Here is a 25094-nt window from a genome sequence, read left to right as displayed (position 1 = left end):
GGTTTATGAGAGTATCAATTAGGAATGGACTAAAGGCAAAATTCAGCTCCTTTCCCTTTGGCAGTTTATCTTAACATTGATGTTCTTTTTCTGTGCTCCAGTGGATCCATTGCTGCTTGGGCTTTTCTCTGCTTCCAGCACCAGGGGTAACATCAGCAGATGTTGTCTATCGCTGCTGTGAAAACGCCGCAGCGCTCAGGCACCGTGGGACCTGCTTTGCAGTGGGGTGCCCTTGATCAAACGGATCCAAAACCTTTCACAGCTTTTGTCTCTTCATACGTAAATATTGAACAAAGCTGAACATAGCACAGTCAAAGGCTGTGATTTAGCAGCTACCACAGTTAAGTGATCATACCTAACTATGGCTAACTGATCCTGCTCAACAGACTTTGTTTAATAGGGAGGCCGCCTCAGCTGACATGTATTTACAATATCAGCTTCTGTGAACATTTTAAAATATTCTGAAGAACATTGTCACTGATGAACTATTTGATGTCTGGAGATTGTTGATTACCTGTAATTTCTCCATTCTCAACCATGAGATTGCCACTACTGGCTCTCGTGGCACTGTCATATGATGGAGGAAAGGATGCTGAGGACAAAGTTTCAGACTTGTCAGGACTTCTATTATAATTTTCACCCATCATAGATGCAATAAGTCCTTCTTTTTCTGGAGCAGCACCTCTAAGAGTGTCACCGCTGCAAGTTCTGCGATGGTACAGGTAAGAAGCCTGCTTTACGGAGCGCAGGAGCAAATGACTCCTGTAGGCGCGCTGGATGACAGTGGCAGAAGCTTCCTCTTGTCTATGCCTGAGAGTAGTGGAGATTGGCTCGTAGGATTTTTTGGATGGATTGGCAGCCATGAACTTCTCCTCCATTTGTACTTTAAGAGTATCCATCTCCCCAGAATCTCCTAAGACTCGTTTGGTAAAAGCAAACAAGATATCCAAGCAGTGGATCCTATCTCCACTGACCATAGGCAGGTCCATTGCTATGAGTTCAACTTTGTTTGGTTTTGGTACACGTAAAGGTTCAGCCAGACCATCTGCAAAGTCTGGAAGTGCAGAGAAAGTTATAAACTGAGTTGCCTCAGGATCAAACTTCTCCCAAATTTCATAAAAGATGTCAAAGTCATCTTCCCCTAAAGGCTCTGTACTTTCCTCAGTAGCAGCATTGAAGTTCTCCAGAATAACAGCTATATACATGTTTACAACTATGAGAAATGATATAATGATGTAACTTACAAAATAAATAATACCTATGGCAGGTTTACCACATTCGCCTGTAGTACCATTTACATTTGGATCACAGTATGGTGGCCCAGTGTTTAAAATAGGACTGAGGAGACCATCCCAGCCAGCTGACGTAGTGATTTGAAAGAGACAGAGCATGCTGTTAGGAAAGGTTTGGAAGTTGAACATATCGTCGATGCCAGCTTCCATCTTCACATAGGCAAAGTTAGCCATGCCAAAAATAGCATAAATGAACATGACCAGAAAAAGCAAGAGGCCAATGTTAAATAGAGCAGGTAGGGACATCATTAACGCAAAAAGCAGAGTTCGAATTCCTTTGGCAGCCCGGATGAGTCTCAGTATTCGTCCAATCCGAGCCAGGCGAATGACCCTGAAGAGTGTAGGTGGTAAGAAATGTTCAAATGCTTTACCGATGCCAGAAAGCAGTAAGGCTAAAATGGAAAAGGTAACAACTGGTTAGAATATCACATTTCTGCTTAACTAGTAAGTAGAATGAAATGATAGAATCTGTACAGTTGAAAAATATCTGATGTGTGTGTGCTAAGACCCGAAGAGAGCAACCTTTAATAGCAGTTAGAGTTGAAAAAATAGTTGTAGAAATCGGCAATTATAAACTACATTCTTCAGCCACCGGGAGATAGAACCTGTTGCACTAAAGATGGCAAGCACCTTTCTACAGACAACTTCCAATATCCCTATCAGTCGACACTTGTTGACTGATGGTTTTCTTTGACACCGGTTGTATGAATACTTCACCAGGTGTAGGTTACTTATTTACCTTCTAAATGTGACTTCAGACACTGACACTACAAAGCTAAACTAAGAAAGTTATAACAACAATGTCATGGTCGTCATGTAGATAACATAGTCAAGATATGTATAAACAAAGCCAGTGATGAACACAGAAGTTGTGCATGCCACTCTAGAATGGCTTTTAGTCCATTCAGGGACATAGCTACACACGGATGTTATTTTATCTTTAGTTTGCATGAAAAACTGACAGATCTAGTAGCACTAGAAGAGTTTTTTAGGTTTAGACGTTTTGGGTACTTTTTTCTGAATTTCTACTCCAGGAACCCATGTTCTTACTGGAATCTTACTTACCCAAAACATAAGTCATACTAAAGAAACCAAATATTTTCTTCCCCTAAATGCCTTCTGCTCTTTTGGCAGTAGTGTCTCCAGGAATAGTTAAATTTTCAGAAAGCTCAAATTAGCAGAAGAATTCTTTTCCCTGTTCTTCCATTGCAAGCCCTTCAAATAAAATCTAATACATTTGTGTTGTTCTTTTCTATCCTGTGAACCCTTATTTCCAATCAGCTGTACCTGAGTTCTCAGAAACTGAGTTCTATAGTCTATAACCTAATTCCAGTCTTCATATTCTCTATGTATTTTAGTTCTCTGCTACAAAAACAGAAGACAAAACCCAGTAATTTCTATCTGATCAAAGATTTCTTAGTTGGCACTAAAACTGTAACAATGGAAATTAGCACATAACAAGGTAATGGTATGATGGGTTATTCAGTCTGTGTTTCAGACTAGGAAAAAACTATCCAAAGAACCATATGAAAGATTTTATGAAACATATCCACCTTTTCTTTTTTTGTAAATACTTTTGTTAAAAGAAAATAGAAGAAATGTAAAAAAAAAATCTTATTTCATATTATTTTAATATAATCATGGTGGGGTTTTTAGTTCTTTTTTCTCAAGACTGTACAGTATTCTGATTTCCATTTCAACATCCATTTGCAGTTGATAAATCTTCACTGTTTTTTTTCTGAAAAGAATAGTAATTGATATAGTAAGAATTTGCCAAACCAATTTTACTTACCAACAAGTGACATGATCACTACAACTAAATCAAATATGTTCCAGGCATTTGAGAAATAGTACTGCCTCAGAGCCACCAACTTCAGAACACATTCTGCAGTAAAGATGGCAACGAAGAGCGTATTGATTTTGTTAAGGATGTCAGACTTCGTTTCACTTTGGTCATAGGTTTCCACCATCATGGAGATCATGTTAAGGCAGATGAGAATCATGATTACAACATCAAAAGCCTGGCGTGTTACGATGTCAAAAAGGAACCCTTGGTATCTGTTCTAGAGGAAAAAAAATACAGCCGGTATCATTTATGAAAGTAGGGAGGACTCATCTGTACATGTTTCTTTCCAACAGCTCCAATTTTTACGTTGCAAAGTCACTCAATTATGGTAAAGTCAGAGAAACTTGAGAAAGGTAGAATGTAAAAATGACATTAAAAATCCCTTCCAATCCTGAAATTTAATCAGTTCCAAGGTGAATGTAAAACCCAAGAATATTTATGCAGAGAACTTAATAAATATTTAACCTGTAAATTCTTTCAGTGAAACTTTTTGGTATGGAATTGACTTTAGAGCACTTTCTGAGTATCAATGTAAAGATAGTATAAATTATTTATATACAATATGTAAACTTATGCACTTTTCAGTGAATTAAATGCCACTTTTGCAATGCATTTTTGTTTTGAAGAATTCAGATAGTCTTACCAACGGTCTTGGAATGGGTTTTTGAGGTTTCTTCTTTCCTAACTTTTTCATTGCATTGTAATATTTTTTCTGTTCTTCTGTCATAAAGATATCTTCCCCACCTAAGTATATAAAGAAAGGTCACTGTTATTTGGTGAAAAGCAGCACTATTGTAGTTACAAAATCTAAAATGCTGGAAACTAACATTCCTTCCTTTTTCACATCTTGCTTGTACCAGCCCTTTTCATAATGCAGAGCAGTGTCCAAAAAACCAGAGTGGCACAAACCATACATTCACAGAGCAGAAGTCCTGGGGTGAAACCCAGCTGGCTGAGAAAGCGTGAAAACAAAGGACCTACTGAAAACCTGGACAGGAACAAATCTTTCCCTGGCTACCCACATCCTGGTCTTGTTGAATATCCAAAATACTTCTCAGAGCATCTGTACCGGATCACTTTCTAAATAACGAAGCTCCTGTTGTGCTCAGTTCCCACAAAGGAGGAACTTTTTAAGGGACTGCAGAGAGGATGTCATTGCCTTTGAAATGTTGGGAAAGGGCTGGGTGTTCAGGTTATAGGAGAGAAGAAAGGAGGAAAAAACTCATCCTGGGTGTTACTTCTGCTAACTTGATTACTAATGCTCTTGTAAATGCCAATAGAAGTTTAAGATTCTACATATAGCAAGGATCTTGTTCTCAAAAGACAGCATTGCTCGAAATACAGTAGGTGCCTGGGAGCACAACCAATATACTTATCTTTTTCTTTTGTTGGTTGAAGTTGTCAATAATAACACCAACAAAGAGATTCAGGGTAAAGAAAGATCCAAAGATGATGAAGTTCACAAAATAGAGATACATAAATAGACTGTGCTCCATTCGCGGCTGCTCATTTTTCTGCAAGAATGAGAAGCAACGTGAAAAATGACCAATAACAACATGGGCTCAATTCAGAATAGTCGTCATATTGCAGATCCTCTCACAAATTGGTTGCAGGAGGAACTAAGATTTACAGCCCTACTGCTAATTCTGACAAAATTTTAAAACTACCAATAGTGTATAACAGAAAATATTGTATGTATAAGATGCTTTTGGAAGGGGCATGAAATGATGGAAGGAAGTAACATTCATATGGTGACTACTAAGCGCATCAAAATTCTAGGACCTCGTAGGCACATTATTGCTTGGATGATGACTGCTATCGCTTTTGAAATTAAACACGAACCTTAACAAAATGATACACCAAGCACAGCACATGAGAGATAACTAGCCAGAGAATATGGCTCAAAATAACAGTACTACAAAGTGTTTATACTATGACAAGTCATTAACTTGATTTCTTTTACAATGTTTATTTGTGTAGTTTCAGGCCAGATCGTTGCAGAACAGGATAATTTAATTCATACTGATATATTTGCACTGAAAAACTTGTAGAGCAAAACTTAGTCTTTGACAAATGGTGGATGAGGTTTACTTTTATTTAAAATGTCTTTTTTTTTTTCCACAAAAGCTGATTGTTGTAGATTTTTTTTCTTTTCCAACCTGTTTTAAAATCTTACCATTTGCAATTGATTGAGGCTCTGCTAAAGTCAATAGAAATAGTTACTGAATTGGACATTCTGACATGATTTTCATAAGCGTTTCAGAAGCATCAGTTCAGCTTCTTCCAATAACAATAGAAGCTGTAAATTGCTCAGTACTTGAAAAATCAAGCAAACTATTTAGAAGTCTAATTCCAAGCTCTCGATACTAAAAACCTTGGTCTAGATATCTCCTTAGCAAAAAAACACAAAAGAAAAACAGTTTTTAAAACTGAAACACACATTAAAAAAAAGCATTGAAACGTTCCCCCCCTCATTTTCATATATGGTACTCTTAAAATTATTTGATTCCTTTGAAGGCATGATCAAATTAGCATAACCTCTTCATTTCAAATTCTTTGCTTCCAAAGACATACCGCTTTATAAATGGGGCATAAAATGCTACTGGCAATATAAGCAGTAGGCAAAACAGTATTAGTGATGCCCGACAATGTATTTTAAATGATTGTTTATCCACATTAGATCGATTCTTGATGAAGTTTGGGTTTATGTTTCGAAGTGGACTTGAGTTTCATAAAAGAAGATGCGTGAAGGTAGGTGCCTCCATGTGAGTGGGAACACTCAAGTCCCCGGCTAGCTGATGGACATCCCGTTATTAGTAGAGTCAATATAGGATAAAGAAGTGCCGAGCTGAACAATACAGATATCCAGCGTGAGCTGAAATGCTCCTAGATCCCTCTGAACATATTGACTAGATTTCCATTAAGCACAGAGGGCACTTGGAGGCAAACTCACCTGGAGACCTTACACTCTAGGTAACTGCATTTAGGCGGGTAGATCTGGAGTTGAATCCCTTTCCCCACTACAACAGATCAGCTTTAGGATACTATGAGTGATTTGCAGATGAAAGGTTTACATCAGCTGATAAAAAATTTACTGGAAAGATTTAGCACAGACAAACAGCAGATGTAAAAGTGAAAAAATCGTAACATTTTTGCAGAAAGCCATTGCATTAACAAAAAATATAATTTGAATATAGTGACTGACCTCTCGTGAATCTACGGCCGCGTACATGATGTCTGTCCAACCTTTAAATGTTGCCTAGAATGAGAGATTATGGAAAATATGTTGAACTTTCAGGGTAAAAGTCTTCACATAATTGGCAATATCTGAATAACACTAACTAGAGAAAGAGGTTTTGGTGTGGTCACACCACACCAAACTCTGACTTTAAGGAAACTTGGCCCTGCTGTATGTGTGGCATTTTCAGCCTTATCCGGATGAGAAAGTTTGCTAGAGTGGGATAGAACATGTTGTCCTAACATGCCAACCAGGCAAAACTTCACTAGCATGGTCTGCTAAAGGCCTTACAACCCTCACGGATGAACAAATCCGTATTATGGCAGATTAGGTCAGTATTTGCCCCAGAATTCCTTCTGAGATTGACTCCAGCTCTCAGGCTCACAAACCTGCTGGAGGCAGAAACAGCACTTGTGCACCAGATGCTTACTTTATCACCTGGAAAATCAGAGCAGGGTCTAATTTGTTCCCCTTTTTCCATTTGTGTGCACAGATAGCGCTGGCTTTTGAACAGCCAGCGACAAGGGAAGAGCAGGCTGTATGACATCAGACACAGAGATGAGTTAGGAGTTGGCAGGAGGTCAAGCCCATCTGACATGGTACTGGCTAGTGAAGGCAAGCTGCACTTACCACCTGAAGCAGAGCCAGGTAGCCAGAGCCAACATTATCAAAGTTGACTTTAACATTCACCCAGAATATTTTTCCTGTGTTATTATACATTCTACAGTCTGTTATGTTATTGATCGAATCATTTATTTCTGAATCTTCTTCTGTCAGATTCACACATTTCCCAAACTTCCCAGCAAAGAGGTTCACTCCCATGATGCTAAAGATGAGCCAGAAGATGAGGCAGACGAGCAGAACATTCATGATGGAAGGGATGGCTCCCACGAGGGCATTGACCACCACCTCGGATGAAATGGGAGAGGAAAAATACACTTAAGCGAAGACGGGCTCAAGTATTTTCTCAGTGCAATAAGCAGTCACTTAGTCATCTCAGCAAACAGAAACCTAATGTTTTCCATGTAAATACTAGTCACAGCTGGCATGGATATCTTGAACAAAGGTTCAAAGGTCCGTAGTATCTCTTAGTCTTTCAAAGGAATAGTTGATACTTTTTGGGCTGCTGTGGGGCACTACCACGTAAGTATATTACAATGTGAGTCCGTCCTCTTCCAACCCTAACAATTCTATGATGACTTTCCCTTGGTTTTGGAATAGGGGATGTTTTATTTGTTTGTTTGTTTTAAACTTTTATAACATAAAATTTCTGAAGTATTCATCCATAAGCACTAGTGCAGAGGACTGTATTATTAGCACTGTAGAAATTAGCTTTTAAAAGGACCAGCAAGAATTCTCCACTAGTATTTTGCTAAATCTATTACTTTTAGTTGATTATGATTGTGCTTGGTTTGAGCCAGCTACTTTTTCCATGCTAGGTGCTGTATGATCCCACAAAACGTCCATGTAGGTTTGAAGTGCACGCTGTGACATAACAGATTGCTTCATAAAATGGGACAGAGTAAAGAAATGAGGAGAATATCTCTGAGTTTCATAGCGCAGGCAGTGAAATCAGCCATCAGGTAGCAAAGAAGAACTTGATGGACCAGAAGAAAAACGAAAAAGCTTTGATTTTTGAGGCCGTCACACACATTCTGCATAGTAAGACAGAAAGCATGATGGTACCTGTTTCAAAATTAACTCCAGACATGGAAATTTTGATAGATTCTTTTAATTAATTTAATGCAATTTCTCTCTGCCTTCACAGTGACAAGATTGCAGTCGGAGAGCTTTCAGTCTCACTTCCAGAAGATATCCAAAAGCAATCTGTACCTCAGCTGCACTCCCACGTAAAGGTGTGACAGTGATGCCATACGTATTTCTATCATCCCTTCTCACATGCCAGAGTGTATTCCATAGACCAGACTTTTCCTCAAATACCTCTGTGGTCATCACGCTGTTTCCCACTGCAGCGTATGAGTGTGTTTTACATGTGTCTGAGAGAATCTTTATCTGCATTTGCACAATGGCAGATATGTAATTAGAAGTAATTAATGTCCAGCAGCTTCACATTGTTCCAGGTGCTCCTTTGATGGAAAAGGGCAGCAAATACTCCACATACACTCCAGCTTTTTGAAAGAATCTGTCTATTTAGAACAATAATTTGAGCAAAGTACCTCTCAATAGTCTGAAGTTTTTGTAAATCAGTCCAGTAAAAGACTGCAGAATGGAGATGATTCTTTCACTTGAATTACCTTGTCATCAGACTTCAAAAATGAGAATTGTGCTCACAGTTCTTATTCTCTATTTTATTTTTGGCTATCTCAGTAAGACAGGAACACAAGAATGACTGAGCAGCAATGGCACAAAGCCTAGCCTAGTCTAGCTTTAGTTTCAATGGCACTCGGGATCAATCACTCAAGGATAGTCTATAAGGAGCAGCCAGGTACAGAGGAGCGCAGCGAAGCTGCCTTTTAAAAGTTCATTTTATAGGTCCTAGACTGAACTTGAGGTAGATACGTGAACTTCATAAAGTCACGGACGTGAGTTACAAACCTGTTACATGCTTATTAGTAATGAGAGCCTTTGGTTTGTGTTCGGTCTTACCCTCATCCCTTCAAATCGTGACAATGCTCTTAAGGGTCTCAGAGCTCGAAGAGTCCTAAGAGATTTCATGGGGCCAAACGAACCGCCAAACATGATTATTAAAGAGATCTGAATGGGAAGACAAAATAAAGTATTAGCAATGTCCTGGTATCTGTTTCCTTTATTCCTGTTTCTTAAAAAAACCAAAATCTCACAATATTTTCAGTGCCCAGAGTGCAATATCCCAAAGCCATCATTAAAGTAGGTAAGAGTACTGTCTTAGCTTCGCATCCACAAAACAGTGATTCTGCTGTTTTGTGGATGCATCCTGCACCAGGACCCACATAGAAACGCCAAAGGCAGAACTTACGTTTACAATGAGGAAGTCCAGCCAGCACCAGGCATTGGTGAAAAACTTCTTGAAGCCATAAGCCACCCATTTCAGGAGCATCTCCAGAACAAAGATGAAAGTGAACATTTTGTCAAGAAATGCCAACATAGTTTTAATGTGTTCTCTCTCACGTATATGGATGTCTTCAAATGCCTGAAATCGTAATATACATATAAATGGCAAAAGTCAGAGATGAACTTTATAAAACTAAAGTCTAGCATCATTAAGACCTCTTTGTCATCCAGTATGTGTTTTACACAGATCTAAACCCTGTCTTTTGCTCAAATCTATGTCAGCTGATAAACTTTTAGTTCTCCCTGTCCCTTCTCTTTCTTTTTCTCTATGTACTACACCTCCGTGGACACTCATCATGCCCAATGGGATCCTAGGAGAAAAGTATAAACGTATTGAAATGAATTTCCAGAAACATACTCTCAAAAGAACCAATTTTTTTAGTATTGAGTAATTTCTTTTAATGACATAAAAAAGGTAATTTCCCAACGGTGAAACAACTTCCGGAGACACAGGAAAATCCAGTATAGAATCCAGAATAGAATCCAGAATAGAAACAGCTTCTGAGTTATATCTTTTTAGCATTGTTCGCTCTCTCTCATAATTTGTAATAACATGAATAATAAATTTGCAGTAATTGCAATTGTGAATAAGTGTCTGTTAAGTGAAGCCTCTATTTTTTTCTCCTGATGAGTTCAAAGATATTCACTGTGGGTTGTGCTAAAAACAACTTCTCTGGGTGAAAATTAGAGCTGAAAATGCTTCTAAATAAATACATGAAACTTTGCTAAACTAACCAGGGCTCCACTGCTCAGAAGAATCATGAATATGATAAAGGATTCAAACCAGGAGTGTTCAACAATCTGGAAGCAGGTTTTTCTCAGATTCCACCATCTTTCTCCTCCAAACTTTATGGCACTACCCGCATAACAACGAAAGTATCGAACACAACCTGAAAGCAAGAGACAGCAATGAATGCATGGAAGGAAGGGTTGCTCAAGAAACTTCTGATGGCAGGGGAAAGTCCATGGTCACATAAACTCCATCATTGTTAGGGGTTTTTTTTATGTTTTCCCATGAGGAAAAAGAAAAAACAAAACAAAACAAAACAAAGGAAATATCTAATTTTGTTGGCCTTTTAACTCCTATTTATATACACATAATATAGGTGGAGTGCCTTTGGACAATTTTCCATTATTTCAAGATATTTTTGAGATGCTGGCAATGCTTTCAGTGACCTGGTGTTTCAGAGCTATGGAAAGAGTCTTGATGCTACAAAAGCCTTTCTCAGTTTCTACACACTGTAAAGCAGAGCAAGATGGCAAAATGGCTCGGAGACAAAGAAGGTAAACAGTTGTCTTTAATGTTGCAGCACTATACCCTGCCTTGCAAGATTTATTCATTTACTTATTTGGTTCTGACTGCACGGAGTGATTTTATATCACATAACTTGCTAGAATATGTCATACTCTCAGCTCCATAGAAGGAGATATCTCCTTTCAAACTCACCAGATTGCTTCTTATAACAGACAATGACTCAAGGGCCACCTAACATTTCCTCATCACCCCATTACAAAATCCTGGAACTGATTACTTATTAATTTTGCCAAGAATTAACTCACTTAGGTTAACATCTTCCTTGCTCTAGGCTAATTCATGTTTTCAGTAACACGAAAAATGTCAGGCAGAAGGCTTCTGTCATTTCCAAACATGAAAAAAATAATCTGTGTGTCACATATATATGATATCTTATATACGTATTATATAGTACTGTATAACTCATATATATAATAGGATATAATATATGCAAAAATCTTTCTTTCAATAATCCCAGTTTCCCCAGTAATGTGGATCTGGGATTTGAGGTGAGGCAGGGAATGGCACTTGCACAAGACGGGGATTTTTTTTGTTGTTGTTCATAGATCTGCATGAGGCACAGATTTGCTGCACCTTCAGCGGAGCTCTCTAATGGTTTGGCCACAGCAGGCACACTCCAGCCTGGGACTACAGAGCACAGAACAAGATATTTCACATTTCTTTTCTGGAGCAGGGAAAGAACATTCTTCATTTGTTTTGTTCTAATGGCTGTACTGGCAAAAAAAAATGCCATCAATAAAGTAGTTCTGAAAAAAAACTGTACCTCAGAAATCTGACATATACATTATTAATGCAATATCTGTGGTTTGGTTGGGTTTTTTTCCTGGAGAAAACAAACTGTAATGTAGGTACAGAGAATCTCAGGATTTATGACGTAAAACATAATAGTAAATATATATATATATATATATAAAATTGCTACACAGAGAATACTTTGCATTCAGGTACAACACCTCTCTAGCTTCAAATAATTTCTACATGCTTCACTGTTATTGATTCAATCCTAAAACTGTGCATTACAAGTTTCACTGACCCAAAAAGGGCACAGAAAAAAAATCAAACCAAAGACCAGGGCAAAACAGAGCAATGAGGATATGGGAGTAATTAGAGACAGGTTTGATTTATCCGTGTTCTCATCAGATAAAATATCTAGCAGGAAGCAGTACTTGAATGGGAAGGCGGGGAGGAGAGAAAGGCCGTGTCTTTGGGAGCGAAGGAGGAGAGCAAACTCAGAGAGCCGTGGGACCTGCTCCTGGGCTCCACGTACACGAGGCTGGAGAATCATCGAATGTGTTGGGTTGGAAGGGACCTTTAAAGGTCATCTAGTCCAACCCCCCTGCAGTAAGCAGGGACATCTTTAACTAGATCAGGTTGCTCAGAGCCTCATCCAGCCTGGCCTTGAATGTCTCCAGGGATGGGGCCTCCACCACCTCTCTGGGCAACCTGTTCCAGTGTCTCACCACCCTCATTGTAAAGAACTTCTTCCTAATGTCTAATCTAAACCTACCCTGCTCTAGTTTAAACCATCGCCCCTCCTCTTATCGCTACATGCCCTTGCAAACAGCCCCTCCCCAGCTTTCCCGTAGGCCCCCTTCAGGTACTGGAAGGCCACTATAAGGTCTCCCCGGAGCCTTCTCTTCTCCAGGCTGAACAGTCCTTCACAACCATTTTGTGGTACCGGGAGGCTTGAATGGCCAGAAAACAGAATCGAAGAAAACTCGGGTGAATGGGTGAAAAACAGTGGTGGTCAGCCAGGGTGACTGGCTGAGCAAAAAGCAAGTTGGAGCACCGGGAAGCATTTTGCCACAGTTATAATTCATTTATTACAACACACTTGGAAGAAATGAGCCTATAGACTGGCTTGATGTAGCTTATTCTCTCACAACTAATACTGAGACTGCAACGATTATCCCTGTCTGTCAGTAGTGCCAGTTATTTTAGAAAAATCTCAAGAGCTATTTCTTTTCATCTTACGAAAACCACATGTTTTTACACATGTTTGGGTAGGAAGATTTCGTAAAAGGACTCGGCACATCCTGTAACAACTTGTAAAGCCAGAAGTTGCACAAGGATTTGAGAAGGGGTTCCCAGATTATCACCCAGTAGTGATACCCGAGCAGCTTCTCTCTGCTTATTTCACTCCTTTGTTTGTTACAGAAATTGTTCATGAAACGCTATTCAAGGAATAAACATTTATACTGTTGCAAAGTATTAGTAAACCTGATGTGCCAAGTGCCCTGTTCCAGTGGCCGTTGTCAAGTGAGCTCTGACCACTTACACTTCTCTTATGTTAAAGTCCAAAAGTGACTTTATGTTGTGAATATTTTGAGTAAAATTCATCTCACTTCACTATAATAATCTCATTTTTTGGGACTGGGTCTATGCCATTGCCCAGGTCCTAGTTAGAAGCAATTGGCTTTTAAAGGAAGGGGGTTTTATTTTTCAGGTGCCACAATCTCTGTTGACTAGAGAGGGACAATGATTTAGATTATTTATCTGATTACCAGATAACTAAAATTCACTGAAAATAATCTCACTTTATTGGATCAGAATAAAAGAAAAGAAATAAAGGAAAAGAAATTGGCTCAGAGAAACAGGTTGGGTTTTGACTCTTCTCACTTCCCAGTAGTGAAGCCGTGAGAGCCTTACCTTCTGGAAAACATTTTTCTGGAGTCTTGAAGTCTTCAGCAAACTCTGGAATCTTCCTCAAAAGATCTTCAGGATTTGTCAGATCCACCGTGCTGCCTTCAGAAGAGCTGATATTGTCAAACTATGAAGCAAAATAAGATCAGGTATGAATTCTTTCTACATTCGGCTCCAAATGAATAAATTCATCCATGAACATATAACATTCAAAATTAAAACTTGGCTGTGTTCTAATATTTCAAACGGTGTTGGTAATGGAACAAACTTCGTGGTTTTAAAAGTATATGAGCTTAGAAATACCAATAGGTGCATTCAAATAGGGGCCAAAGCTACATCATTACAATATTTATCTACATGAACCAAATGTAACTACCTAATAAGCTGGTAAATTGATGAGCTCCTAACTTGTTTATCAGTAAGTGTAGTCCTCAAAGTGGGATAAACTGCTTGGGTTAAAACCATGAAATCATAGGAAAATAAATATATCTTGTATCAAGAATTGAAACACCCATTACAGTATTGATGAAATAGAAGTTGGAATCATATCATATATTCTCCAGTTATTAAGCTTTTCTCTATCCCATCACACCACATACCATGTATGATGAGTCAGCAGTTTATTACAAATCACTTACTCTGTTTTTGTTCCTTTATGTTTGCATAGTGCTTTGCTAATTTTTTAGTGTATTCTTTATTCAAAATTATTCTAAAAATATTTTTATATACTAACTGCTATCTTCAGTGTCAGAGTGAGAAACTCATTTAAAGTATTACATTTCTTGCAATTGAGATATTTAGGATACAGGCAGACTTGCTGGAATTTCCCACTCTCTTAATACGATAATAAGACAGCATCTCTCTCTCTCAATGCCTTGTTTTTTTCCCCTTCTCTCCTTTTTTTGGACTCAAATATCAATAAATGGAAAATAGCAGAGAGAATTTTACAAATTATCTATTTGAATCAACTTTTTTTTTTATTTTTTCCATTTCTAAACACTCTCTTTCCTATACATATCCTTTTTTTAAAAAAAATCAATACATAGAAACCTAGCACAGCTTCAATTTTATTCACAGAATTCCGTCTCTGTCATTAACCGGACAGACTGGCTACTGCAAGCTCCAGAAAATCCTTGAACAGAAACATACCCAACCTTGACCCATATTGGAAAGTCAATACCATAGAAAAAAAATTATTACCTCCTTTTGTTCTGGTGATGACGGTTCAGCCTTCCTATCCTTTCCTAGGTAAAGTACACTGAATTCTTCAGAGGAAAATCCCGATCCTTTACTCCAGCTTCCCGAATTTTTCCCTCTTTCTCCCCTTTGCCTCAGGTGATTTTCATCCTGAAAATAATCTGTGGGTTAGAGGGGGTTTCTTTTTGCTTTTTGGAGGGTGGACGAGTTGGAAGGGAAAGAAAGAGAAGATATGCATTTCATTTAAAGGCAGGCTCTCCAGACAAAAATCATAAGATTCGATCATTTTGAGTCTCTGATTTTACAAAAGGGAAAAATTTCCCAATGAACGTTCAACAAACTAAGGAACTAGTATCTTAGTGAACTAGTCAAAAGGTAAGTGAGAATTTTTGCGTAGGGATTAAGATGGAAACTGAAGGTGGGAAGCCTTGAGGCTAGAAAGGGAGTCTTCTGTGGTTGAAACAGAACTGAAAAATTCAAAGAAAAGAAAGAAACAGGACAATATATGTTATCACATAAGAAAGGTGACCTTAATAGAGCCACTTCATGCTTAATACTTGTACATTCTAATAATTACAATACACAGCAAGGACAGATGATGAAGAATGGACCAGAGCAATACATTTATGTTATGAGTTCATGATAAACTTCTTTATGCAGAACATACATTTCTGATCTGTCATGTAAGTAACGCAAAATGGCATTGTTTACATAAATTTTTACATAAAAATTCCAGGTTCGCAAAAGACTGCCACAATTATCTATGGGCTATATAATTACCTGTGTGTAACACAACGTGTCAGCCAGGAATTCCTGCAGCAAAGCCAACAATTTATGGTCTTTCTTTTAAGACCACGAAAGACCCTCAACTTTTAAAAGGCTCCAAGTGATAACTTGCACTCACTCTAAACATTCGTACTTTTGGTTCTAGTTCAGAATTTGGTAACTCTCTGGAAATGGATCAACTTATGCCACCCTGTTCTGCTATGGTCTTCTACCATACATGCGTCCATCCATACGTATATGCGCTCTACTGTTCCAACACAAATAAAGAAATTTATTACCTGTTTGCTGCATTCTATGTCTGTAAAAGTACTCAGCTTATCTTCATCTTCAAAACCCTCACTTGTATTCTCTTCCTCAGCAATAGGGACACAAACAAATACATTGGGATTGGTAATAAAATCTTCAAGACCTGAGCATTTGTCCCCATTTTTCTCAGTCCATTCATTACTGTAATTTTCTTTACAACTTTTAATTTCTTCATGTTTGAACCCAAGTGGGTTCTGTGCAGTCAATTTGATTTTCTTCCTGTGTGCTTTCTTTACATGCCTGAGCTTTCCACAGCAGGTATCCCACGTAACACTCTTCACAAAGTGAAATCCCTTGTGAATCCGAGCGAAGGCAATCCGGAGGTTGTTCATCTCTCCATCATCCTCTGCTGTCTGGAGACAGTCGGTACTGAAGGAATTCAGCAGCAGTGCAATGAAAAGGTTGAGAACCTGAAAGTCATTGAAATAATAATAAAATTAATAGTCAGTAAAGTAGCTTTCAGAAATCTAAATTGTAACTTCGATTCTAACACAGTTTAGTGCGTTAGAATCAAAGTTTAGTCTCACTGAGCAAGTCAAAACAAGGTAATAATGAAATGACTATGGCTGATCACATTATATTTGATGGATTAGACTTCTCTCTCAGAAAGTCCAATGTTCCCATGACCCTGTTGCCCGAAAAAAGTTATTTAAAATAGTAGCTAAAAGAGATCTGTGCATGCAAAATGCATTATTTATCTAAAACAACTTTTCAAAGGTTATAGTAGTAACAAATACTATGGTCATGGCGAGTTGGTTTAATAACACCTCTTCCTCCTTCAAATTAGAGTTAAATCAGGCTTCTGTGGAGCTACTTCCAAAATCCTGTGAGAGGTCAGATTCAAACCCAGCAATTCCATCAAAACTGCAAGACGATCACAGAAATTAAAATCAAGAGAAGCTCAAAGTGAGGTTTCCTCCCTGCTTTTGAGTACATTTAAATAGAAGAATTTATAAACTCCAAATTTTTATTTTTAAGGGAATGGGAGAATTTAATTTTTTTCCTAATGTTTCAGTTTGGGATGGGATCTGTGTATCTTAATTTTTACCATGTTAGAACTGGGCAGGTAGCACCCCTGAATCATCCAGGGACCCCAGTCAGTGGAGAACATTAGCCCTCCAGAGACCAATTCATCCCATCTGTCTTAGTTATTGACCTTGGGCTGGAATAAATCCCACTCTCTGATACCTCTCTGTTTCCTTTGATAATAAGAAAGCCTAAACAAGGAGCATAGGCTAAGCACTTAATTGTTTGACAGTTAACATTATGTGATATGAATATCACTCACAACATTGCATCACTGAAATCAATCATTGCGGTGTAGAGCAGGTGGGACCCAGGGATTTGGGATTCAGCCACAGAACAGATATTTCCCATAAATGGCTGCCTAAACTTAATTCTTTTCACAGGTTTCTTAAATTAAGGGAAGTATAGGAGTGATACTGAGAACAACATGAGAAACCAAGCTATTCAAAAGATATTTTTATGATTTGGACGTTAAAAAAGGACAGAACAGGGGCAGCAGGGCAGTCTGCCTCTTTACATCCCAGCACAAGTTTGCGAGGCTGTATAGGGTATGCCATAGCAGGATCTAGCTTTTGTGGGTAAATGTACTTAGAGATGATCAAAGAAAATCCTGATTTCAGTGGTAGGAGTGTAGATTCTGCCATTTGCTGGTAAAGAATTCAATACTTGCACTAGATCTTAAAAAATAATAATAATAATAAATTATTTACTAAGGGACTTAAATACTCAGCTCCATTAATTCAAGCACATAAGCCACAAGCCTTACTGATTATTTACATCCAAATCCCGAGACATGAAGACATTTAGTTGCCTATATTATATTTACTGCAAAGATATTCCTCATCACATTGCCACATGAAAAGGTCAAGTGATGCTGTATACAAAGCACACAAACTGGGAGAATACAGGCAGTGGCTTAAAGGTGAAAGGCAAAAAGAGGCTTTTGCAGATTCTAACACACACAGGTAATTCACCTGTGTTTTGGGAAACTACCTTTTTTGACAAATTGGCAATTAAGTAGATACTACCATTTACAGGATAAAGAGAAGAAAATATTGGAAAACTCACCACTAAATTTCCTATCACAAGGACTAGCAGAAAAACAAGAAGGCACAGTGGTTGTTCAGCGACCACCATGCAGTCCCACATGGTCTCAATCCATTCGCCACACAGAATTCGGAAAATGATGAGGAATGAGTGGAAAAAGTCCATCATGTGCCAGCGTGGCTCGCCACTTTTGTGTATTTTATATCTGTTTTCCCCATAGCTTCTCCCAAAAAGTTGCACCCCTACTATAGCGAAAATGAAAACGATGATTGCCAGGACGAGGGTCAGATTACTCAGTGCTCCCAGGGAGTTACCAATGATTTTAATTAGAGTGTTTAAAGTTGGCCAGGACTTTGCCAGTTTGAAGACCCTCAGCTGTGTAGAAACATAAAACATAGCGTTAGACATCGGTAGAGACAACCCATCTTTGCACCATTCAAAGACCACAAAAACTATTTTACAGATATTGTCAACTATTCCAGCAATGTAGTATTTGTGGTAGTGTGGCAGTAATAGGTTTTTAAAAGTATTATAGTTTGTTTTGGTGTGTTTTGTTTTTTTGTTGTTTTTTTTTTAACTGGCAACACTGCAAACATAAACTAACTGCCCTGTAAAGGACCAAACTAACTTGAGTCCTTGGTAAGGGTTTGGCCCACAATCCATACAATGCACGTGATGTAGATGATGGTGCCCAACTTGCACATAACACAAAGGACCAAAGTTGAGAGACCAGCTGCTGTATTACTATAAAAGGAGTCTATCTTTTCATTGCACAATCAAAATCAGTCGACAGTGTATGATATGAATACCTTAAGATCATTTCACCTCTATTTTTAAGCACTCTTTTTTTCTGTATTTGTAGTCTGACACTTTTTTTTTTTTTTCCTAAGTTTCATGTGCCAGTTTTTTATTTTTGACATCAGTTTTATAACATGTCTACTCTGGAATATTTTTTCCTCTGAATATTTCTTAGTATGTTCAAAAGAAATGTATATGTCATTAAACCCTAACATCACAGGGAGCTTAAGACTGTGTTTCTTGTTCGTAGTGCTGAAAGGAGAAAAAAAAAATTAAAAAAAAATAATAATTTCTTGCATCCTAACTGCAGACAACAGAAGTATCCTCTATTATATTCACAACAAAATGTTTTATACAATTGAGTAAGCGTGAGGCGTTACCAGTCTGAAGGATCGTAAAACTGACAGGGTTCCTCCTTTTCTCCTCTCTTTCTTGCTTTTGTGTTTGGGTAAACTCAGTTCAACTAAACTCAGTGTGACAATTATACTGTCAAAAATATTCCAGTGCTGCTGAAAATAATAATAGGGATCTAGAGCAATGATTTTTAAGATCATTTCTGCAGTGAAGATTCCTGTAAAAACCTGTGACAAAGAAACAGTAACATCAGCCTAAAAGCTGCCATGAATTTATTTTATCTTTAGATCATGTTCTCACAAATACAGTAACATTCACGGACAGGTCAACAAAATCCATTTTTATGAACTTCTAATGCACTTGTTGTTAAAATGGGAGGATTGTTTTCTGCGTTCTCAGGGGTGTGTTAGAAATGCATCAGTAAAATCTGGGAATTGTCTGTATTAGAAAAGTAGAATTTATAAATGCAGAGTTTGCTAAACTTTAATTTTTAAAGTTACTCTGTATGTCTCTAGTGAAAACACCCATCAATCAAACCTTGGTATAAAATATCATGTAGTTGAGAATTTGCTTACCAAGTTGCCTACATTAAGCATCGATTTAAAATTATCTGACATATTATTGTGCTCCAGCGCCATGAACAAAGTGTTCATCACAATGCAAACAGTGATGGTGAGATCAATAAAAGGATCCTTTATGAAAGCAGCCACTTTTTTCTTGATTCTCAGCCAAAGCGGACAACAGTCCCAAATTAGATACTTTAAAGCAAAATCGTTCAGGCACGGCGGGCATCTCCGCTGGGATTCTTCAAGTTCTGAATACAAAAGAAAACCCCACTATAATTAAATAGTTATCACTGAGCAAGACCGTGAAATAATAACTCCAAGTACTCAAAAGACCAGAGAAGAAAAAGGAAACCTCAAGTCACACAGACCCCCAAAGCTTCCCTGCACTTACTACCATTTATATGGTCTCTTACTACCATTTATATGGTCTCTGCATCAGCTAAAATCCATGAAGATAAAATTCAGTAACAATTGGATTCAAAATTCATTCATGTGAACTTACTTCAAAAGCCTTTGGACTGGGTTTTATTTGTCTTAGACTCAGACTTGTACGACGATCATCTGACTAAATGTGGATGTTTACGATGCAGAGGCCAGGCCGGAGCCTCTTGCCTTAGAGGCTCTTTGTAGTCGATACAGAGGCCGAGACACTTTTCATAGAATCATCGAATGTGTTAGGTTGGAAGGGCCTTTAAAGGTCATCTAGTCCAAGCCCCCTGCAGCGAGCAGGGACATCTTTAACTAGATCAGGTTGCTCAGAGCACCATCAAGCCTGGCCTTGAATGTCTCCAGGGATGGGGCCTCCACCACCTCTCTGGGCAACTTGCTCCAGTGTCTCACCACCCTCATTGTAAAGAACTTCTTCCTAATGTCTAACCTAAACCTACCCTGCTCTAGTTTAAAACCATTGCCCCTCGTCCTATCGCTACATGCCCTTGCAAACAGCCCCTCCCCAGCTTTCCTGTAGCCCCCTTCAGGTACTGGAAGGGGCTATAAGGTCTCCCCAGAGCCTTCTCTTCTCCAGGCTGAAAAACCCCAACTCTCTCAGCCTGTCCTCATAGCAGAGGTGCTCCAGCCCTTGGATCACCTTTGTGGCCCTCCTCTGGACCTTCTCCAACAGATCCACATCCTTCTTGTGCTGAGGACTCCAGAGCTGGACACAGTACTCCAGGTGTGGTCTCACCAGAGCAGAGTAGAGGGGGAGAATCACCTCTCTGGATCTGCTGGCCACTGTTCTTTTGATGCAGCCCAGGATGCAATTGGCCTTCTGGGCTGCAAGCGCACACTGTTGGCTCATATCCGGCTTTTCATCCACCAACACCCCCAAGTCCTTTTCCTCAGGGCTGCTCTCTATCACATCTTTTGACCTGATCCTTATGTAGATGTCTAGGACACTGCCTGTGTCACACCCAACATCTTTGTCTCTGTCTCTTGAGGGAGCCAAAGTCAGCCACAGACATTCTGATTGTTGCTGAGGCAAACCCAAATCACAGTGCCTGAAATCTGGCCTTAGGCCACTTCTACTGGAAGGGTCATGGTGACCATTTCCCAGCTGATGCAAGTTGCCACACGTCTCCATTTTCTATAGGTAAACATGGGATAGAAGCTGTTCTGCCTTTGTCACTTACATCCTGTTGGTCAAATATAAATCTCACAGTCTTTCTTTCTTCACCATCAATATTAATGAGTCCTCCAAAATACTTTTGACCCTGCTGAAATCCTATGCAAATCCATTAGCCAACTGGACCTTGCTTAAAGCTAAATAAAAACACAGTAGCAATTATTAGTAATCTGGTTTTCAGAGACTTGAAAGTTTTTCAAGGATCAGATGAGCTGACGAAAAAAGAAAAAAGTCTTTCTCATCCTGGTCTCCTGGTCTAGAAAATGACTAAACAATTTGGGCTGAAATTTTTCAGAAATTTCAAGAAAACTAACAGTCTGCATAATAACAGCCAGTGATAAAACACCCCAAAATTTCCCATGGAAAGGTAAGCTAAAGGAATGAAATAATGAGGTTAAGCATTCCAAATGCAGAAATTGCTACAACTGTTCCTGCTTGCATAATCTTAATGTTGGATCCTGCATGCCTACGTCTCTGCTAGTGACACATCACTGGTCACGAGGTCAGGAGGAGAAAACAACATCCCAGTCCTGCACGTCAAATGCTAGAGAAACTCCTTCTACCCACTCTCATTCCCATCCCCTTCACTGTCTGTCCTACCAAATGAGATCTTACAATAGGCAAACGATGCTTTCCAGTACATAAAGACTGTGTGATAATGCTTTTTTTTTTAAGGGCCAAATTAATGATGAAATTCCTCACTACATACCTACAAATCTCTGTTAACCTTTAAGAAATGTATTGACATTTTGGTCTTCCATGCTAGCATTACCTTATGATTAAAATAAGCATAATGAGGAACCACTTACCCTCCAAGACGCTGGTAATTATGCTGACCGCACTTGCTGCCCTTTGTCTCTGAAATGCCTCGTTAAAGTATTCCACTGACAGATGAGGAGGCAAATGTGTCATGCTGCTCTCATCATTTACAGCTGGCTGCTTAAAAAAGTAAACATGATTAGGGAGATACCAGGGGGATAAAATGATATAGGATGTGATGATGGGTAGCTATGAAAGTTAATAGGAACAATGACACGCAACCAAATAGATGTACCTTTTTACAAGATGTTAATAGATGTTGAGAATGAAGGTCCTACTCTTCAGTAATAATGCTGCAGTAAATGGATCCTGCAAGCACGTAATAGCAACAGGGCAAGTACAAACCTTGGAAATAAATGTATGAGGGCAAACAGGCCTAGGAAATATTCCAGAGACTAATGGAAAAGGAGAGAGATGAGGAATAAATTGGTAGAAAAGCATCTCTACCTGTTTGGGGAACTTTCAGTCAAAACTTCTGCATGATGCTAAAGGTGCTGTGAAGGAGAAAGAAAATACAGGTACTGCTCAAATTGACCTCCCTGGACAGGGCACGGGATAAAAAGACTCTCTGGTGACTTATAATTCCAGCATTAGGAACCTTCAAAAGTATTTTAGTACAAGTTGTGGAAAGCAGAAAAACATGTTGTATAACAGGAATGATGGAGCAATGAACTCTAGTTTTTGGGAATTCATTCGAGTACTAAAACCCACTTTCTACTGACAACTTACTCCCCACATCAGTATGCTTCACATCACTATTTGCCATTTCGCTGAAACTCTTAAGAAAAACCTGTCAGTTATGGAGAAACCATAATATAAAGTATATACTTAGAATAATATCTTTTACTTACTAGATCACCCTTTCCCGGGTCTTCCATCACCGTTGGAAGCATCACTCCTTCTGAAGATGCTGGCTCTAGACTGTGCACCCTGCTGCCTCCTCCTCCCGTCCCCAAAATCACCCCGTTGCAGTTGTCCACATTGGCCCACGTGCTGCTCTGCACACAGTTCGGGGTAGCGGGGTGAGAGCTGGGGCTCATTTGACTTTGCACGCTGGAGCGTCTTCCCATCTGCGTGACCGACAGTGACCGACACAGGATTTCACGTTCCCCAGCACTGCAGGTTTCCCCGTCACCGAAGTCCATTCTGGAATCAACTTCTAAAGCAGGTATTTGGAAGTTGAACACGCTCCCATGGCTGAGTCTGCGTTTCACCTGATTTGCGTTGGGACCATACACCAGGCCAAGGAAAGACTAAAAGCCCAGGAAAAGGAATAAAGAGAGAATGGCACAATATCATAGAGAAAATTTTGGGAAGCAGTTAATGTTTAGATTTTCATAACATTTCCTATCAACCATTGCAAGTCCAAAACTCTTCTTTGATTTAGATTTTTCAGGAAGGATTATGCTTAGATTTTAAAAGGCAGATAATAAAATCCTATCATCTGTAGCAGCTATTTTTTGATAAGCTGTATATTTATATTTTAAGTAAGAAATTTTTAACAGAGAATGATGTCACAAAAGTTAAATTCTGATAGGCATTCACTTTTTTCTATTTCTCTAATGTTATGGAAAATGTATTTTAACTGTTATTATAACTTTCCTTCCATCCTTTGTTTATAACATTTCCTTTTCAAATTAATTTTTACATATAATTCTTCCTTATCCCAAAAGGTTGTTTATTTTAAAGAGTTAAGAGCGATCGGTGTTTGTAATAGGATTTGGTTTGTGCTTTCAAGCAATTTATTTTAGTATTAAAATTGGAAAAGCTGTAAGCATCTCAGATTCAGACAATAGATTACCAACTTTCGTTGACTGTCTGTGGACTGTGACTTGGGAAATTGTTGTTTTTCTTCATTATCTTCTATCCCCAAGGACTTATTTCTCTTTTTCCTATTGCTTCTTTCTTTGATTTCTTTGGTAGACAAAGAAGAGGTTTCAAAGGAGCTATCTGACAGGATATCAATTCCTTTAATGGCCAATGACTGAAATTCAAACAAAAACATGGATGATATTTTTGCTGGGTACTTCAAATACAAGCAGCAAGAAAACACTTTTGTGCTCTATATTATTTCCTCGTAACAATTTCTGTTTCACAAAACTCATTAAAAATCTGTCAATATGTGATATCATTAAAAGAGAGAGGAGAGAATTTCACCAACATATGGAGCACTGAACAATTTGCTATTTGCAGTATGTTACATGATCACATGTATTGGACCTGCCAGGGGCAAAATAATCACATTATAGCTCCTATTCCTCCATATGGCGGATTCGCTTACAATAAAAATACTCAGTTTGAAAATAATGCTGTAGAATATATCCTTTTCCCCAAATAAATTCTCAAACAGTATTAAAATTCTGTCTTTTCATTGGGGATTTTTGGGACTGTATTCATACTGTGGCTGACTTTCCTTCCCATACTGAATTTAGGGCGATATTTTCAAAACACGTGAGTATTTTATTCCATAAGCTTCTAAGCCATTTAAATTGCCAAGAGACTTTTCCTTCAACTGCAGTACATTTTAGCTCAGGTGTTAATGCAGTTGATCCACAGAATTACTGTACATTTCTCTGCTCAGCAGTCCACAATGATAAAATAGAAGAAAAAATTCAAAAAACAACTACATTTGCTTTTGGAAACTGCTAGCTGATGGAATTTTACATTTTCCAGATTTTGAAATACTATTTTTGTTACAGTAACAGGAGCCTTTAATGCTCATTATCCTCAACAAAATTCATTGTTTCACAGGAAAAATTCACAGCTGAACAAGGAACGGCTCCTGTAGCTCTAGGAATCACTTCTTTCAATAAGTTACCATTTGCTCCTGTTCCCATGAGTGACTACTATATACAGCCGTATACAAGGAGTGACGCGTTTTCTTGTGTGATTGACAACAGAGCACTGGGACTAATGCTTGCAAGGAAATAATTTGCATACCTCCTGCTCCTTCTGTAATAATTCCATGGCTTCTCGAAATTTCCTCTCCTTTGCCTCCGTTTCAGCAATGGTGGCCTTGTTCTGGTCTTCATATGCCATTGTTACTACAGCCAGAATCAAGTTGACTAGATAAAATGAGCCCAGAAAGATGACCAGCATGAAGAAGAGCATATACACCTTCCCAGAAGCTCTGAGGGTCTGTAAACAACACAACCCAGAGATAAAAATTACCATATAAAATACCAAATA

General features: G+C 38.6%; 1 protein-coding gene across 1 annotated transcript in view; it reads right to left on the bottom strand.

Annotated features, from left to right (window-relative positions):
- Window positions 1-485: 485 nt before the first annotated feature.
- Window positions 486-25094, bottom strand: part of LOC141738205 (sodium channel protein type 5 subunit alpha-like) — a 40366-nt gene continuing 15757 nt past the window's right edge. Inside the window, exons 11-29 of the mRNA XM_074573396.1 lie at window positions 24846-25043; window positions 23707-23889; window positions 22753-23158; window positions 21896-22018; window positions 19475-19713; window positions 18926-19126; window positions 17769-18122; window positions 15647-16084; window positions 14586-14732; window positions 13392-13512; window positions 10163-10317; window positions 9333-9506; window positions 8984-9091; window positions 7007-7285; window positions 6344-6397; window positions 4511-4652; window positions 3782-3882; window positions 3085-3355; window positions 486-1684 (exon numbers count right to left, since the gene is read on the bottom strand). Coding sequence (XP_074429497.1) covers window positions 486-1684; window positions 3085-3355; window positions 3782-3882; window positions 4511-4652; window positions 6344-6397; window positions 7007-7285; window positions 8984-9091; window positions 9333-9506; window positions 10163-10317; window positions 13392-13512; window positions 14586-14732; window positions 15647-16084; window positions 17769-18122; window positions 18926-19126; window positions 19475-19713; window positions 21896-22018; window positions 22753-23158; window positions 23707-23889; window positions 24846-25043 — 4893 coding nt within the window. The remainder of the gene's footprint in view (window positions 1685-3084; window positions 3356-3781; window positions 3883-4510; window positions 4653-6343; window positions 6398-7006; window positions 7286-8983; window positions 9092-9332; window positions 9507-10162; window positions 10318-13391; window positions 13513-14585; window positions 14733-15646; window positions 16085-17768; window positions 18123-18925; window positions 19127-19474; window positions 19714-21895; window positions 22019-22752; window positions 23159-23706; window positions 23890-24845; window positions 25044-25094) is intronic.

The sequence above is a fragment of the Larus michahellis genome, chromosome 2, assembly GCF_964199755.1.
Source record: "Larus michahellis chromosome 2, bLarMic1.1, whole genome shotgun sequence".
NCBI classification, from domain to species: domain Eukaryota; kingdom Metazoa; phylum Chordata; class Aves; order Charadriiformes; family Laridae; genus Larus; species Larus michahellis.
This window is presented reverse-complemented; position numbering and strand designations above follow the sequence as displayed.